General features: G+C 41.0%; 1 protein-coding gene across 5 annotated transcripts in view; it reads right to left on the bottom strand.

Moving 5' to 3' along the window:
* EDRF1 (erythroid differentiation regulatory factor 1) overlaps nt 1-14,955 on the bottom strand; it is a 43,523-nt gene that overhangs the window by 2,284 nt on the left and 26,284 nt on the right. For 4 of the 5 annotated variants that reach the window (XM_038579071.1, XM_038579070.1, XM_038579072.1 and 1 more), the window contains 5 exons: nt 13,715-13,873; nt 13,404-13,553; nt 11,672-11,825; nt 9,531-9,646; nt 8,486-8,637 (listed from right to left, as the gene is read on the bottom strand). In XM_038579071.1, coding sequence (XP_038434999.1) covers nt 8,486-8,637; nt 9,531-9,646; nt 11,672-11,825; nt 13,404-13,553; nt 13,715-13,873 — 731 coding nt within the window. The remainder of the gene's footprint in view (nt 1-8,485; nt 8,638-9,530; nt 9,647-11,671; nt 11,826-13,403; nt 13,554-13,714; nt 13,874-14,955) is intronic. The other variant, XM_038579073.1, reaches the window with a different exon arrangement.

Raw genomic sequence — 14,955 nt, 5'->3', positions numbered from 1 at the left:
TGTTCCCATGTACCCATCAGGCCAGCCACACGGTAAACCAGGAGTCTAGAACCTCCCTCTGGTGCACATCAAGGCTCAGGCTATAAGGAGTCCTCTTCGTGGCTCCACTTTCTCCTCCTCAACACCTGTCCATACTGGGACTGCCCACGGGCCCAAGCGGGAAGGAGTGTGGGCTCTGCAAAACCCTCCCTGGACCCGTTTCTCTTCTCCCTCTTAGTACTACTTATTTTATCAGGTAAATCTCTCTTCCCGTCAAACCACCCAGGGCACAAAGTGACTATGCAAAATGCATTTGCTGCCTACAGTTCGGGCCTAAGATGGTGATGTACTTATTTTTGAGTGGGGGTGACATTTACAAAACCTCTGATAACCTTATGAGAAACTTAAACTCCTGACAAATTAAGGCATCAGTACTTAACTATCAGAACCAGTGCTCCAAAAATGCATTCTTCATGGACAATGATACCTCATTTAGCTGGGTGCTGGAAGATAACCCATGGCTGCTGGGATCATACATTTAAAACATTTGAGATTTGTTCTAATCCTAATCCTGAACCTTAAATCTTCATCTTCCAATTTCTACAAATGATTTCCATTCTGTTTTTTTTTTTTTTTTTTTTTTTTTTTTTTAGATTTTATTTATTTATTCATAGACACACACACACACAGAGAGAGAGGCAGAGACACAGGCAAAGGGAGAAGCAGGCTCCATGCAGGGAGCCCGACACGGGACTCGATCCTGGGTCTCCAGGATCACACCTCAGGCTGCAGGCGGCACTAAACCGCTGCGCCACGGGGGCTGCCCATGATTTCCATTCTTAATGGAAATCAACTCTCATCAATAGTCTCACTAAACCATGAACTCTAACAAGAAAGGTCCCAGCATTTTGCGGGCTTATCTTTTATCCAAAGGCAACTAACACTCCTTTATTTTCCTTTTAATAATCTTAACCAATTACTAAATGTACATACCTGGCCAGGAATAGCCCATAAATATAAAAGATCTGCTCTCTGCACATGGTCAAAGGTTTTCCAAACCTGCAGAGATTACTTCTATTTTTCATTCTATGAACCCCCAAAGCCATCAAAAAAAGATCAAGGGGCTCCAGTCTGCTAAAGCAATGAATATTAAAATAAAGTACAAGAGTAAAATTCTTCATTCAAAATGAAAAAATATAACCCAACAGACAAAACAAGCATTTCTAGCAGGACAATACTGGTTGCCATAGAGGGAGTTGTCATAAGAAGATTCTAAGAAAATTAAGATTTTTAATTACTAAACTGTGTGTGTGTGTTTTTTTCCCCAGCAGGGGTGTGGTGGGTAGAGAATAATCAAAACAAAACACAAAATTATTATATTTTCTTTCTTTTAAAGTCTAGTTCTGGGGCGCCTGGGTGGCTCAGGTGGTTAGGCATCTGGCTTTGGCTCAGGGTCCAGGGATGGAGCCCCAAGTCGGGCTCCTTGCTCAGCGGGGAGTTTGCTGTTCCCTCTGCCCCTCCCCCCACTTGTTTTCTGTCCCCCTTTCTCTCTTTTTCAAATAAATACATTTAAAAAAGAAAAGTCTAGTTCTGATCTCCCTTTACTCTAAGCAGGAATGCTCACAGATTCATGGTGAGACAGCAGGGTCTCAGCAAGGGAGGCCTTCCTCCTCCTCCCCTCCAGTGACACAGGAGAAACAGTCAATAACTCAGTAACCAGTTTTCTGTTTCAAAGCCTATCAACATATTAACGTATAAACACAAATATCACGTTTAATAGTCTTTAACAAACCTTGAAAAATGAACACAAATTAGGTAAATAGGATTTTATACATTATGCATGAAAACTTTAGATTACATTTTTTCTGCAGAATATTAATAACCTGAAAAAACAGGTTAGAAGACTCTTCACTAAATAAGAATTACTTAAGCCATACATATGATGTTTTTTTTTTTTAAAGATATTATTTATTAGAGAGAGAGTGCACAAGCGCTCTCGAGGGAGAGAGAATCTTAAGGAGGCTCCATGCCCAGTGCAGAGCCAGACTCAGGGCTCAATCTTACAACCCTGGGATCATGACCTGAGCTGCAACCAAGAGCTGACCACTTAACCGACTAAACCACCGAGGCACCCTGTAAGTTATGTTTATAAAAGATATTGTTAGGACTGAACTGTTACCTGTTAGCTAACTACTCAAACTATCAATTTGTGAAAATTGGTGAATCACTGTTTCTCAAATGTATTTATTTATATTGCCACCTTGTGGAAACCAAGGAAAAATTTTAACATTCTCTACCTGCTGCTGTTAAACAGGAAAAGCCAACTGTGTGTCACTGTACACACTGTCCCCCCCCCCCGCATTTTAGTTCTTTGGTTCTTCAGAAGACAGATGTACCTGCTGAACCACAGCACGTACATACTCCCTGCTGGGTGCAGTGACCAGACACAGAGCGGATGCCAAGGATAAACAGCGGGGCTGAGATGACAGGGCACCTAAGGCTGAGTGCTCCCGCCCAAATGAGAGCTCTCCTTAGGCCACAGAGAATTATCTGAAAGCATTTACTGGAGAGGCTTTCTGCTCAGAATGGAGAGAACAAGAAAAACTATCATTCCCACCCTTTGACAAACCCAGCAATACAAAGCAGGACAACCTACAAGTTCATGACTTTCTATGAATCTATCAAAGAGCTGGGGTTGCCAGACAACCAATGAGTCTGAAAACCAAGGACAGACAGGGCACCAGAGAAGTACTTCCACGCCTGGGACAGAGGCAGCCAGGTACCACTAAGAATTTAGTTAAAAGTTACTGAGCTGGTAGAGGCTGAGTGAGACCTGGCGAGGGAGTGTGGGGCCTCTGAGGGTTGCAGGTATAGGATGAGTTCACCTTGTCTCCTAGGCTTCTCTTCAAGGACTCTGGTGAAAGCCCTAAGAAAGCAACCTTCATGCAGGCTGGGCAAGGGGACCAGCTATAGCTGCAGAAGGGCAGGCAACCCCACCCAGACCCTTTTCTCCATGGAATGAAAGCCTTCATCTGCACAGCCTAGTCAAGGTGGGTGGAGGTAGAGGAAGGCAACAAGCAATGGCAGCCTTAGGGTACTGGTGAAAGTCAATGCAGATAAAGCAGTGAGCAGAAAAAAACCACTCTACCCCAGGGGTGGGGCAGGAGCAGTGAGACTACACACACACAAACCAGGGACTCAGGGACCCAGTCCTGAGATTGAGGCTTACGCAAATCAACTGAGAAGGCCTGACTGGCCCTCTTTCCTTCTCTAAAAGGCTGAAAGCACTGAAGGACAAGTAGGAATGGATTATGGCTGAGAGCTGGAGGAGTATGCAGACAGACTCTTTCCGAGGTACCCCACACCTTCCTTAGGAAAGCCCTAAACTAAAGGTGGAGTAGACATTAAGAAAAACCCTCTGCAGACCTGCTCCACACTAAGCACAGGCACTGCTTGAGGGACATGAAGGCTGCTGGACATGGAAAATAACCAGAGCAACAAAATAATCTCAAACCACAGCTCAGCTCCAGACTAGAAAACACTCAACCCTCCATACTAAAGGCCTAGAATGGGATAGTGTAAGAACTTTCCAGGAATCAAAATTATTTCCCTCAGTCTGAGATGTAGAAAGTAATGAAACAACACATGCCAAGAGACAAAGAACAAAACAAGACTCAGATGGGGATCCCTGGGTGGCGCAGAGGTTTGGCGCCTGCCTTTGGCCCAGGGCGCGATCCTGGAGACCCGGGATCGAATCCCACGTCGGGCTCCCGGTGCATGGAGCCTGCTTCTCCTTCTGCCTATGTCTCTGCCTCTCTCTCTCTGTGTGTGACTATCATAAATAAATAAAAATTAAAAAAAAACAAAAAACAAAACTCAGATGTGACACAGATGTTGAAACCAGATGTTGGAACTATCTGATAGATGATTTAAAATGACAATGATTAATACATTAAAAGGCTCAAGTGGAAAATGTGGGCAACATGCATGATCAGATGGGTCACTTCAGCTGAGAGATGGAACCTCCAGAAAGAACTCAAAGGGAATACCAGAAATGAGGAACACAGTAAACAGATACAGAATGTTTCTGACAAGTTCAACTGTCAATGACACAAAATCAAGAATCAGTGCATTTGAAGACAGGTTCACAGAAATTACTCAAACTAACCTCCACCGCTGGCAAAGTATAAAAGCAACAAAACATGTTAACAGTTGTGGCAAAGAGCAAATGGTCTAGTGTAGATACAACTGGATCCACAGAGAAAGAGAGAATGGAGGAGAAGAAATAAAAATAAACACACTAAGGAGGGAAGGAGACGTCACCACACACCCAGGATACACCCAGAAATATCATGTTCAACTGCAGGTGGGGGGGCGAGGGGAGGGGAGCAGGGAAGAAAATCTTGAAAGCAGCTGGAGGAAAAAAGGCATTTTACATACCTATGAACAAAGGTAAGAATCAGAGTGGGCTTCCTGTCAGAAGGCAAGGGAGGGAAATCCTTCAAGTGTGGGACAAAGAAGTCTGTCAACCTAGAACTCTCTCCAGGGAAAACATTTCCCAAAGCTGAAGGAGGAATAGACTTTCTCAGACATTCAAAATGGAAGAATTCTTTGCTGGTAGATATTAAAGGAAGTTTCTCATGCAGAAAGAATAGGACACCAGACAGAAAGTGGTATCTATACCAAGTAGAGCACTGGAAATGGACTAAATGAAGGTAAAATAAATTCATAGAAAAATAAATTGTCCTTTTATTTTTAATTGCTCTAAAAGGTATCCATCTAAAGCAGGAACAGTAGTAGTATGTTTAAAAGTGAAATGGTAATAACACAACTGATGAGAGGGAAGAACTGGCAGTGATTACCTGAACATCTTCATACAGCACATGATTAAGGAGAATATCATGAGAAGGTGGCTCCTGATTAAAGATGTCAACCTAAACCCTAGGTCAACCACCAAAAAATTTTATTTTATTTTTTTAAATATTTTTTATTTATTTATTCATAGAGACAGAGAGAGAGAGAGGCAGACACACAGGCAGAGGGAGAAGCAGGCCCCATGCAGAGAGCCTGACATGGGACTCGATCCAGGGTCTCCAGGATCACACCCTGGGCTGCAGGTGGTGCTAAACCGCTGAGCCACCGGGGCTGCCCTCCAAAAAATTTTAAATGTAGTATAAATAATAAATCAATAGTGAAATAAAATCCAATCATGAAAATGTTCAATTCACTCGAGAAGGCAGAAAAGATAAAATAGCAAGATGATAGATTTTATCTAACTATATTAATAATCACCTTAGATGTAAGTGGTCTGAAGATACCAATTGTAAGTTTGGATTAAAAAAAGCAAGACCCAATTATATGTCATTTGTAAGAATCTCACTTTTATTAAAAAGGCACAGTTAGGCTAAAAGAAAAGAAAGAAAAAGACATTAACCAAAAGAAGGTTGAGTAGCTCTATTAAGATAACAAGTAGGTATCGTATGATAAGGGGGTCAATTCTCCACGACAGAACAATCCTAAATGTGTCCACATCAAAACAGGGGAAACAGAACTGCAGAACCAAAAAGAAAAACAGATGAATCCACAACTGTACTTAGAAAATCCCACTCTTCCCTTAGTAACTGATAAAACAAGGAAGTAGGAAGACAGAAGTCCTGAAAAATACTGTACACCAACTTAACTGACATTTCCAGGGCAGTCTATCCAAGACAGCAGATACTCATGTATTTTAAGTGCACACGGAAAGGCAAACCATATTCTAGGTCATAATACAAACATACACAATGCGAAAGAAGAGAAATCATGCAAAGTTATGGTCTCGGGATCCCTGGGTGGCGCAGCGGTTTGGCGCCTGCCTTTGGCCCAGGGCGCGATCCTGGAGACCCGGGATCGAGTCCCACGTCGGGCTCCTGGTGCATGGAGCCTGCTTCTCTCTCTGCCTATGTCTCTGCCAATCTCTCTCTCTCTGTGTGTGTGACTATCATAAATAAATAAAAATTAAAAAAAAATTAAAAAAAAAAAAAAAGTTATGGTCTCAGCACATACTGGAATTACCAGTAATCCATAATAAAGATTACCTGGAAAGTCTCCATACTTAGAAACTAAGAGCATGCTTCTAAATAACACAGGGCTCAAGGAGGAAGTTTCAGGGAATATCAAAGATTAGTGTTAAACTGAAAGAAAAAGAAAATACATTTGTGAGATGTAGCAAAAGCAGAGTGAAATTTACAGTAAATGCTTATATTAGAAAAGAGAAAGGGTCTCAAGTCAATAATCTAAGCTTCTACTTTAAGAAACAGTAAAAGAAAAAAATCCATAAGTAGAAAGTTATAGAGAGAACTGAATAAATCAAGGACACTGAAAATAGAAAAACAATGGAAAATATCAATCGAATAAGCTAGTTTTTTGAAAAGATCAATAAACCCGATGAACTCCTAATCAGAGTAACCAAGAAAGAAAAGAAGACAAAAGTTGGCAATATCAGGAATAAAACGAGAGCTACCCCTGCAAACGCCTTTAGACATTAACAGGATACTACGGGAATACTGTGAACCTATGCACCTGACAACAGATAAAAGACTTTCATTCCTCCAGAAGAAAAAGTCAACTTGAATAGTATTTATCTACGAAAAGAAATTAAACTCATTGTGAAAAACTTCCAATAAAGCCAACTGTAGGTCAAGATAATTTCACTAGTAAATTCTAACAAACCTTTAGGGAAGAAACAATCTAACTCTACACTTCTAAAACCTAGAAGAACAAATAGTTGCAAATTGATTCCATGAGGCCAGCACAGCTCTAGTACCGAAACCAGACAGGAGCATTACAAGACCACAACTGTGATTACACTATAGGAGAGAACTGTCCTCACAGACACAACAATCCTTGATGGTACTAGCACATGGAATCCCAGGGATGCCTAAGAATGACACATCCCAGCAAAGTAGAGTTTCTCTCAGGAATGCAAAGCTGGTTTAACAATCAAAAAAACCTCAATGAGCTCCATCATATTAAGACACCAAAGAAGGAAAACACTGTGGTCCTTTCAACATGTGTACCAATAAATATCTGACAAAAATTTCACAACCATTCATGATAAAAATAGGAATAGAAGGGAACATCCTCAACTTGGTAAAGGGCATCTACAAAAAAACCACAGCTGATGCTACATTTAATGGTAAAAGAAAGCACACTTTCTCCCAGAGATCCGAAGAATTAGGATAGACCACAAAAAGGTAGCAAGAGGGAATTTCTGGAGTGATGGAACTTTCTAGATCATGATTTTGGCAGGAGATGCATGTCTGTGTTTGTCAAAGCTTGAAGAACTATGCAGCACCAAAAATAAATTTTACTACAGATAAATTAAAATAAATATAGAGACAAAAATGATCTGTACCTGAATATTATAAATTGATAAAACACACAGAACAGCTGATAACAGCATATGTGTATGGTAATTTTTCCCCCTATTTTCCAAATTTGTAATATGGTCAGATTGTACTTATATTTAAAAAAAAGAGGCCAGCCCGGGCTCAGCGGTTTAGCGCCGCCTTCAGCCCAGGGCGTGATCCTGGAGACCCAGGATCAAGTCCCACATCGCGCTCCCTGCATGGAGCCTGCTTCTCTCTCTGCCTGTGTATCTGCGCCCCACCCCCCCGTGTCTCTCATGAATAAATAAATAAAATCTTTAAAATAGATAGAAAGAAAGATGTGTTATTTATATTACCTTCCTTTTTTTTTTTTTTTTTTTAATGATAGTCACAGAGAGAGAGAGAGAGAGAGAGAGAGGCAGAGACACAGGCAGAGGGAGAAGCAGGCTCCATGCACTGGGAGCCCGATGTGGGATTCGATCCCGGGTCTCCAGGATCGCTCCCTGGGCCAAAGGCAGGCGCCAAACCGCTGCGCCACCCAGGGATCCCCCTACCTTCCTGATCTAGTACTTAGTACTAGATTTTCAAGTTAAATTAATAATGCCAACATAGTAACTCTGGCAAAACAACAGAATTGGACAGACTGACGCAGGTGTTAAGAACATTTTTTGCTGAGATGCTTATGCTTTTCTCTTCACTAAGTTCTTGGCTTTACAGAGATTTTCAATGTTCTGTTATCTCCTTTCTATTAGTGCATTTGGTGCTGAGTATCAAACTGCAGTCCTGACTTCCCACTACAGACAATGGTGAGTTACTAGAAACAGTGGAAGTGATTCCACTGAAACAATGATTCCAGTGTCATTCATCTCTCTCAGGGAAAACATTAAAACCAGAAGAGTACTTACTCTTGGGAAGCAAGATCTGTTTCTATAGCTTCACTATGTAGTAGGCAACACGGAAAGGAGTCTCATCTGATTTACCAAGTCAGGAAAGAGCACCACTTAAAAATTCCTGATCACCCACATAAAGGACAAGAATGAATACAACCTATCTTTTTATAGGGTCAGTAGAAGTTATTACCTTTCTACAGGTAAGGAGCTGGAAAAGAAATTTCCATAAAGAACAATTTGATTTACCTTGTTTTCTTCTTAGTTGAAGACAGCAGCTTGATGGACTGAAGGAGAAGGAATGACAACCGAGATTCAAATATACTGAGGAGCTTGATCACTTCTTCTCGATTAAGACTAGGAGAGGAATCAGCAGCTGGAGGGGACTCATCGCTCTTAGGCTAAGAAGAAGAAGAAGTCACTTCACCTAAGCTACCCAACAACGACAGCTTCATACTGAAACAAAAGGACTGCAGTTTCATTCACCAGTAGACTTTTTAGCCAAAAACAAAACAAACAAAAAGGAAACCCCAGGTCCTTTGTTTTTCTCCAAGCACAGCCTGTTGGTGGCAGAGGCTGTGATGAACCCCCTACCCCAGAGATCACTCTGATAGATTAAAGCCTGTGAAAAATGTCTTACACATAACAGGCACTTATGTAGAAGAAATTGATACTGAATGGAAATCTCCTACTTTGCAACACTGCACTGCAGTGTTGCACTGCACACTAAAGGACCAAGATGGAAATGGGCATGATCCAGGGTTGGACAAACCTGGGCTGGAGGAATAACAGGCTGGTTTACCATGGGGACTCAGAGAAGCTTTTAGCAACAGCAGAAGGCAGCATGAATGCTGGAATGCCAGGCAAACTGGAAATGCTTTCCAAGGAGCTTAAGCCCATTCATTGTTCAACTGCTCCCTGGCAGTTTAGTAGAAATTATAAAAGAGCTATATGCCTCTTTCTTTCTTAAAAACAAACAGTAAAACAACAAAAAAGAAACAATTTGAAAAAGAAAACACAACAGAGATGTTATACTCCTGGGGTCTTACTAAGCTGTATGTGGTTATTTAAAGAAAAAAAATTTTAATGCAAAAGATATAATTCTACCTTAGAATTTAATAATTCCACCAAGAAAATACAATAGGTCACTATTAGTGTGTTTTATGCAAAACACATACATGTCTGTATATACATATACACATAACATACATAACATACATAAACATATACGCGATATGCTCACTATTTAGCTTAAAATACACAAAAAACAAAGATAAATATAGTTCCCATTTACCTGGTCAAATTCCTCTACAAGCTCCTTTCTGATGAGCTGGAATGCATGCTTAGTTCTCACCATTATATCAAGAGCCCCAGATAGTGTTTTTAATTTTCCAACATTGCTATTCTGACCTAGTGTGTCAAACACAAAAATGATCATTCCTTTAAATATAAATCTAGAAACTCATCCAATGTCAGGGGATTAATGAAAACTGATTTTAAATGCTATTAAAAGGAGCTCATGAGAATCTATACAAATTTTCTAAATCCAACTTTTAGTAATCATCCCTAGATAAAAATATTAAATCTAGACAAAGCAATAAGTAACAATTACCAGTAGGTTCTATCAGGGTGAGAATACAACCTATCTGAAATAAGACCTGACTGCGAGGTCAAAGAAACCAGATGGGACAACTCTGGTCCAAAAGCCTCCAAATGCATATGTAACTTTTCTCAGGTACTCAATTTTTAAACATCTTTTTAAAAGAAAAATTAACCATACTCATCATCTTAGCAAATTTGTTCCCAGTATCTGTTTTTATGAAAATGATGCCTGCTGTCTTGAAGGAATTCAAACATGGCAGGAAATTTGAAGATGCAAATGAAAAAAGGCCATCGAAAACCTACCCTAGAAAGAGCTACTATTAATCCTGCCATCTAGTATACAATGGCAAAAAGTTAAAAATATTTTCAGTAAAAAGTTTTGTTTAAAGATTTATTTATTTATGGAGGGGCCAGAAAAGGACAGAAGAGGGACAGAAAAGTCTCAAGCAGGCTTCACAGAGGTGGAGTCTGATGTGGGGCTTGATCTTATGAACCTGAGATGACAACTTGAGCAAAACCAAGAGTTGGATGCTCAAATGACTGCACCACCCAGCTGTCCCAGTCAAAAGTATTTTTAAAAACTGTTTTGAATGGGTAATACATCCTCAAAATGTATAAAGTCTAAATCGGGAAACAGTGAAAGCCCTCCTCCTGGCCCCCCATCCTGCCCCCAGAGGCAGCAATGTTATCACTTTCTTGTGCATCCTTCAGGGATACTCTAATAAAAGAGTCATCTATCTGGTTCAGTATTACATTTAATTTAAAAAACAACTGAAATAAAATCAAATGAACAGCTGTTACTTCAGAGAAACTTTTGTTTCTTTACCACACAAGGGCTATTTCTCCAAAGACCCCTCCTGCAGAAGGGGAGCAGGTGGACAAGGATAAGAGAACTCAGGGAAACAGATTCAGTGTGGAGCAGCCACTCCCTCCCTCCTGTGGCCTCACCCCAACGCAGCAGGCTCATTCACCTTCCTCCTTCTCTTCCCTTCCCATTTAGCTCTGCCTTGCTCAGGATCTACAGTTCTAGTTCCACAACTGCCAGTATCCACTGTATGTTTATAGGTATTCAATGGGATCATTGCTCCAGGATCACTCCTTTTCCCTTCCTACATTGTTCATAATGATTTACATCTCTAATGGTCTCAACAAACTTGTCATAGTTCTTTCCAAATAAAGAGAGCATGGCTGTATTTCAATATTTCTATGAATATAAAGGGGTCACGGAACATAAATTCATTTTTTAAAAAAGATTTTATTTATTTATTAATGAGAGAGAGAGGAAGCGCGCGCGTGTGCGCGAGAGCGTGGCAGAGACACAGGCAGAGGGAGAAGCAGGCTCCACGCAGAGCCTGATATGGGACTCGATCCTGGGTCTCCAGGATCACGCCCTGGGCTGAAGGCGGCACTAAACCGCTGAGCCACCTGGGCTGCCCTCAAATTCTTTTTTTTTTTTTTTTTAATTTTTATTTATTTATGATAGTCACACACAGAGAGAGAGAGAGAGAGAGGCAGAGACACAGGCAAAGGGAGAAGCAGGCTCCATGCACCGGGAGCCTGACGTGGGATTTGATCCCGGGTCTCCAGGATCGTGCCCTGGGCCAAAGGCAGGCGCCAAACTGCTGCGCCACCCAGGGATCCCTCAAATTCATTTTCTAAAAGAGTGTAGACTTCTCCTGGCTTCTACCCAAAGATGTTAACTATGGGCAAATTTAAAGGAAAACAACATTGTTTACATTCAAGAGAGATCTCTGGTCTGCCTCACTCTAAGACAATTCGACACTAAGTCAAGTCAATGTACACAAATCTGTGAAATAAAAGAGTAAGACTCACTGGTCATTTGGAATTCTGCAAATGCCACTCTTTCTAACTGTACTCGAAGCAGTTCACAGGGAGCGTCTTTGAGAAGCTGAAAAAGCTTAACAGCTTTGCTGTAATGAAGATCTGCCAGCACCCGGTGCTGCTTCCTAAGATGTTCATCACCAACCTAGGATCAAAAATAAAATAAGAAGACAAACCTTAAAGCTTGGTTTCACAAGAACTACTTAACCAAGTCTCTGGATCATTAAATGTTATTTAGTGTTGGGGCACCTGGGTGGCTCAGTGGTTGAGCACCTGCCTTCGGCTCAGGGCGTGATGTGATCCCAGTCCAGGGACCGAGTCTCATATCGGGCTCCCTGCAGGGAGCCTGCTTCTCCCTCTGCCTGTGTCTCTGCCTCTGTCTCTCATGGCTAAATAAATAAATAATATATATATATATATTTAAAGAGTTATTTAGTGTCATTGTTTTATAGTTTTAGTTGTTACATTTAGGTGTTTAATCCACTTTTGGTTAATTTTTGTATATGATGTGACAGAGGACAGTCCCCCCATGTGCTCTGCACGTGGACATCCAGCTGTCCAGGCACACTTTGCTGAAAAGACACTTTGTTCCCCATTGTGTCTACAGCCTGCTCTTGCCTTGAGGATATTAGACCATCTGGGCAAGCCTGAATTTTGGTTAGGACCTCCTGTGGCAAGGGGAAGGGTCCTGGGCCAGCTTAAAGTGAAAAGAAATCCTTTTTCATTAACCTGGACCTCAAAGGACAGCATTCTCAGGATAAGCGTACTCAGAAGAAGGCCCACCCCCAAGGGACTGCAAGGTAAGTTGTCTTGGTCCTGAGCTAAGAAAAGAAAAACAACAACAAACACACACACAGTCCTGAGACACTTCAAACACAAAACTCTTGGCCACGCAACCGCTCTGGAGGAAGGTACCTTCAATCTGGCCCTCAGTGTATTCTTAGATACCCCTGCATCTAAGCACCAGGATTCAGGTACAAGGCAGTTCACAGCCGATTACTTCTAACAGTCTCACACTGAAACAACCCAAAGATTCAACAATCATAGAATAGATAAACAGTGATATATTCATTAAATGACTTCTAGTGAACTGAGAAAATGCACCAACCCGGAGGAATCTTGAAAACATCATGTCCAGTGAAAGGCAATAAACCACAGAATATGTACAGTGTGATTTGTCCTGTAAAGTTCACCACTGGGTAAAACGTAAACATACTGTTTAAGTGGTAAAACACAAAAGGTATGGACAGACTGGAGAACCCAGGATAGTAGTTATTTATTTTTTTAAAAGATTTTATTTATTTATTCATGAGAGAGACACAGAGAGAGAGAGGCAGAGACACAGGCAGAGGGAGAGGGAGAAGCAGGCTCCATGCAGGAAGCCCGACGTGGGACTCGATCCAGGACTCCAGGATCACGCCCTTGGCCAAACTGCTGAGCCACCCAGGGATCCCCCCAGGATAGTAGTTATTCTCGGTGGGTCTAGAGAGAGACTCAGTGGGGAGGGGGCAGCACACAGAGGATACCTAATTTCTCAAACTAATAGCCAATCAATTATAGTAGAGAGAAATATGCAGCACAGGTGAGAGGGGAAAATCCCCTACACTGCAAGTTTTTCTAAAGCAGCTAACAGAACAGCTGACATTTAAATAGATATTGAAACATAAGCAAAGCACCCTGAACATTTTTAAATGGACCTAAGCTTCAGCTGGAATGGCAATACCTGATTTCTCAGACAGCTGTGGTACATGGACGCCAGCCTGTGATGGATGGTTGCAGCTCGATATTGACAAAGAGGCTGTCGAGCAGACACGGAGTCCACATCACAGTATTTCAGGGACTTCATCATAGCTTCACTGACTTCTTTTTCAATCTGTTTTTTTTTTTTTTAAGGGGGAGGAGGAAAAAAATGACAAGCCTATAATCTTAAATAAAAATATTTAAATACTGCTTGCTATGGAAAATATGCTCAATATCTGTTAAAGGCATAAATAAAGTTGAAGACTTCTTTTATAGCCGCATAAATATTATTACCTGCTCCTGAGCTTTTCTAGATAATGGAGCATAATCTTGCTGCAGAGTTGCCATAGTGAAATAAGTAGTGGACAACTCCCAATTCACTGAATCCCAAACAGCCGGGTGTATGTCTCGTGTTCCCAGTGACCTCAGAGCTTTCAAATAATAATCAACAGCCTGTAAGGGAGGGAAAGGTACAGTTCTCAGTCTAAATCTATTCCGACAGCATATGAAAATAAATACTTTAAAATCACCCAGATGTTAATTTGATGTGGGAACAATTTACAGAGGGGCAGTATTGTGAAGAAAGGAAAAAACCCTAACAATGAAACTTTCAATGAGAAAAGCCATTTAAAATGGACTGTAGGTCACTCCACATGCCCACAGTTAAGACCAGCATAAGCCTTAGTGCTGACTCATGCTCATTCATGAAGATGCACTTCCGTTTATTTTTCCTTTCTAAATGAAAATTTGTTTATATAACTAGTAAGATAGAAAAAAATTGATGACCCTAAGGATAAAAAATTGCTGGATCTGAGTGTAAAAAGCAGCAATCTCTTCCATGTTCTACCACCTGCAGCCTGAAGGGCATAGCCATTTTATTTAAGCAAATAAAATCACATTCAATTCCATCACCCAGCAATAATTTCTACATTTCTTATCTGTATCTATCTACATTTTTTTTTCTGTGTATCTGTGAATTTAATAAAAGAAAATCTCTAACAAGGTCACTTTTATTTTAAAATTTCCCATGCCATGGGGCACCAAGTGGTTCAGTTGGAGAAGCGTAAGACTTTTGGTTTCAGCTCAAGTCATGATCTCAGGGTCGTGAGACTGAGCCCCGTGTTGGGCTCTGTATGTCAACTCCCTTCCCCTCTGTCCCTCCCTGTACCCCCCTCCCCAGTATTTGCCTTTTCTTCCTACTGGGACAGTTTATTTTCAGTGATTATCTTATTTTGTTTTATTTACTTGTTCTTTAAGTACCACGCCCAACGTGGGGCTCGAACTCACAATCCCAAGACCAAGAGTCATGTGTTCTACCAACTGAACCAGCCAGGTGCCCCCGTCTTCAATGATTCTTTATATATGAAGGGTTTATCAACCTCTGATCTGTCCTAGGTTATAAATATTTTCACTAGATTGGGGTTTGCTTTTTGATTTTGCTTTCTGTTGTGCATTTGAAAATTGTTATTTTTACACATTTAAATGTATCCGTCATTTACTGTGATTCCTGCCTAATTGTGTCATGCTGGAAAGTC

The sequence above is a fragment of the Canis lupus genome, chromosome 28, assembly GCF_011100685.1.
Source record: "Canis lupus familiaris isolate Mischka breed German Shepherd chromosome 28, alternate assembly UU_Cfam_GSD_1.0, whole genome shotgun sequence".
Classification (NCBI taxonomy): domain Eukaryota; kingdom Metazoa; phylum Chordata; class Mammalia; order Carnivora; family Canidae; genus Canis; species Canis lupus.
This window is presented reverse-complemented; position numbering and strand designations above follow the sequence as displayed.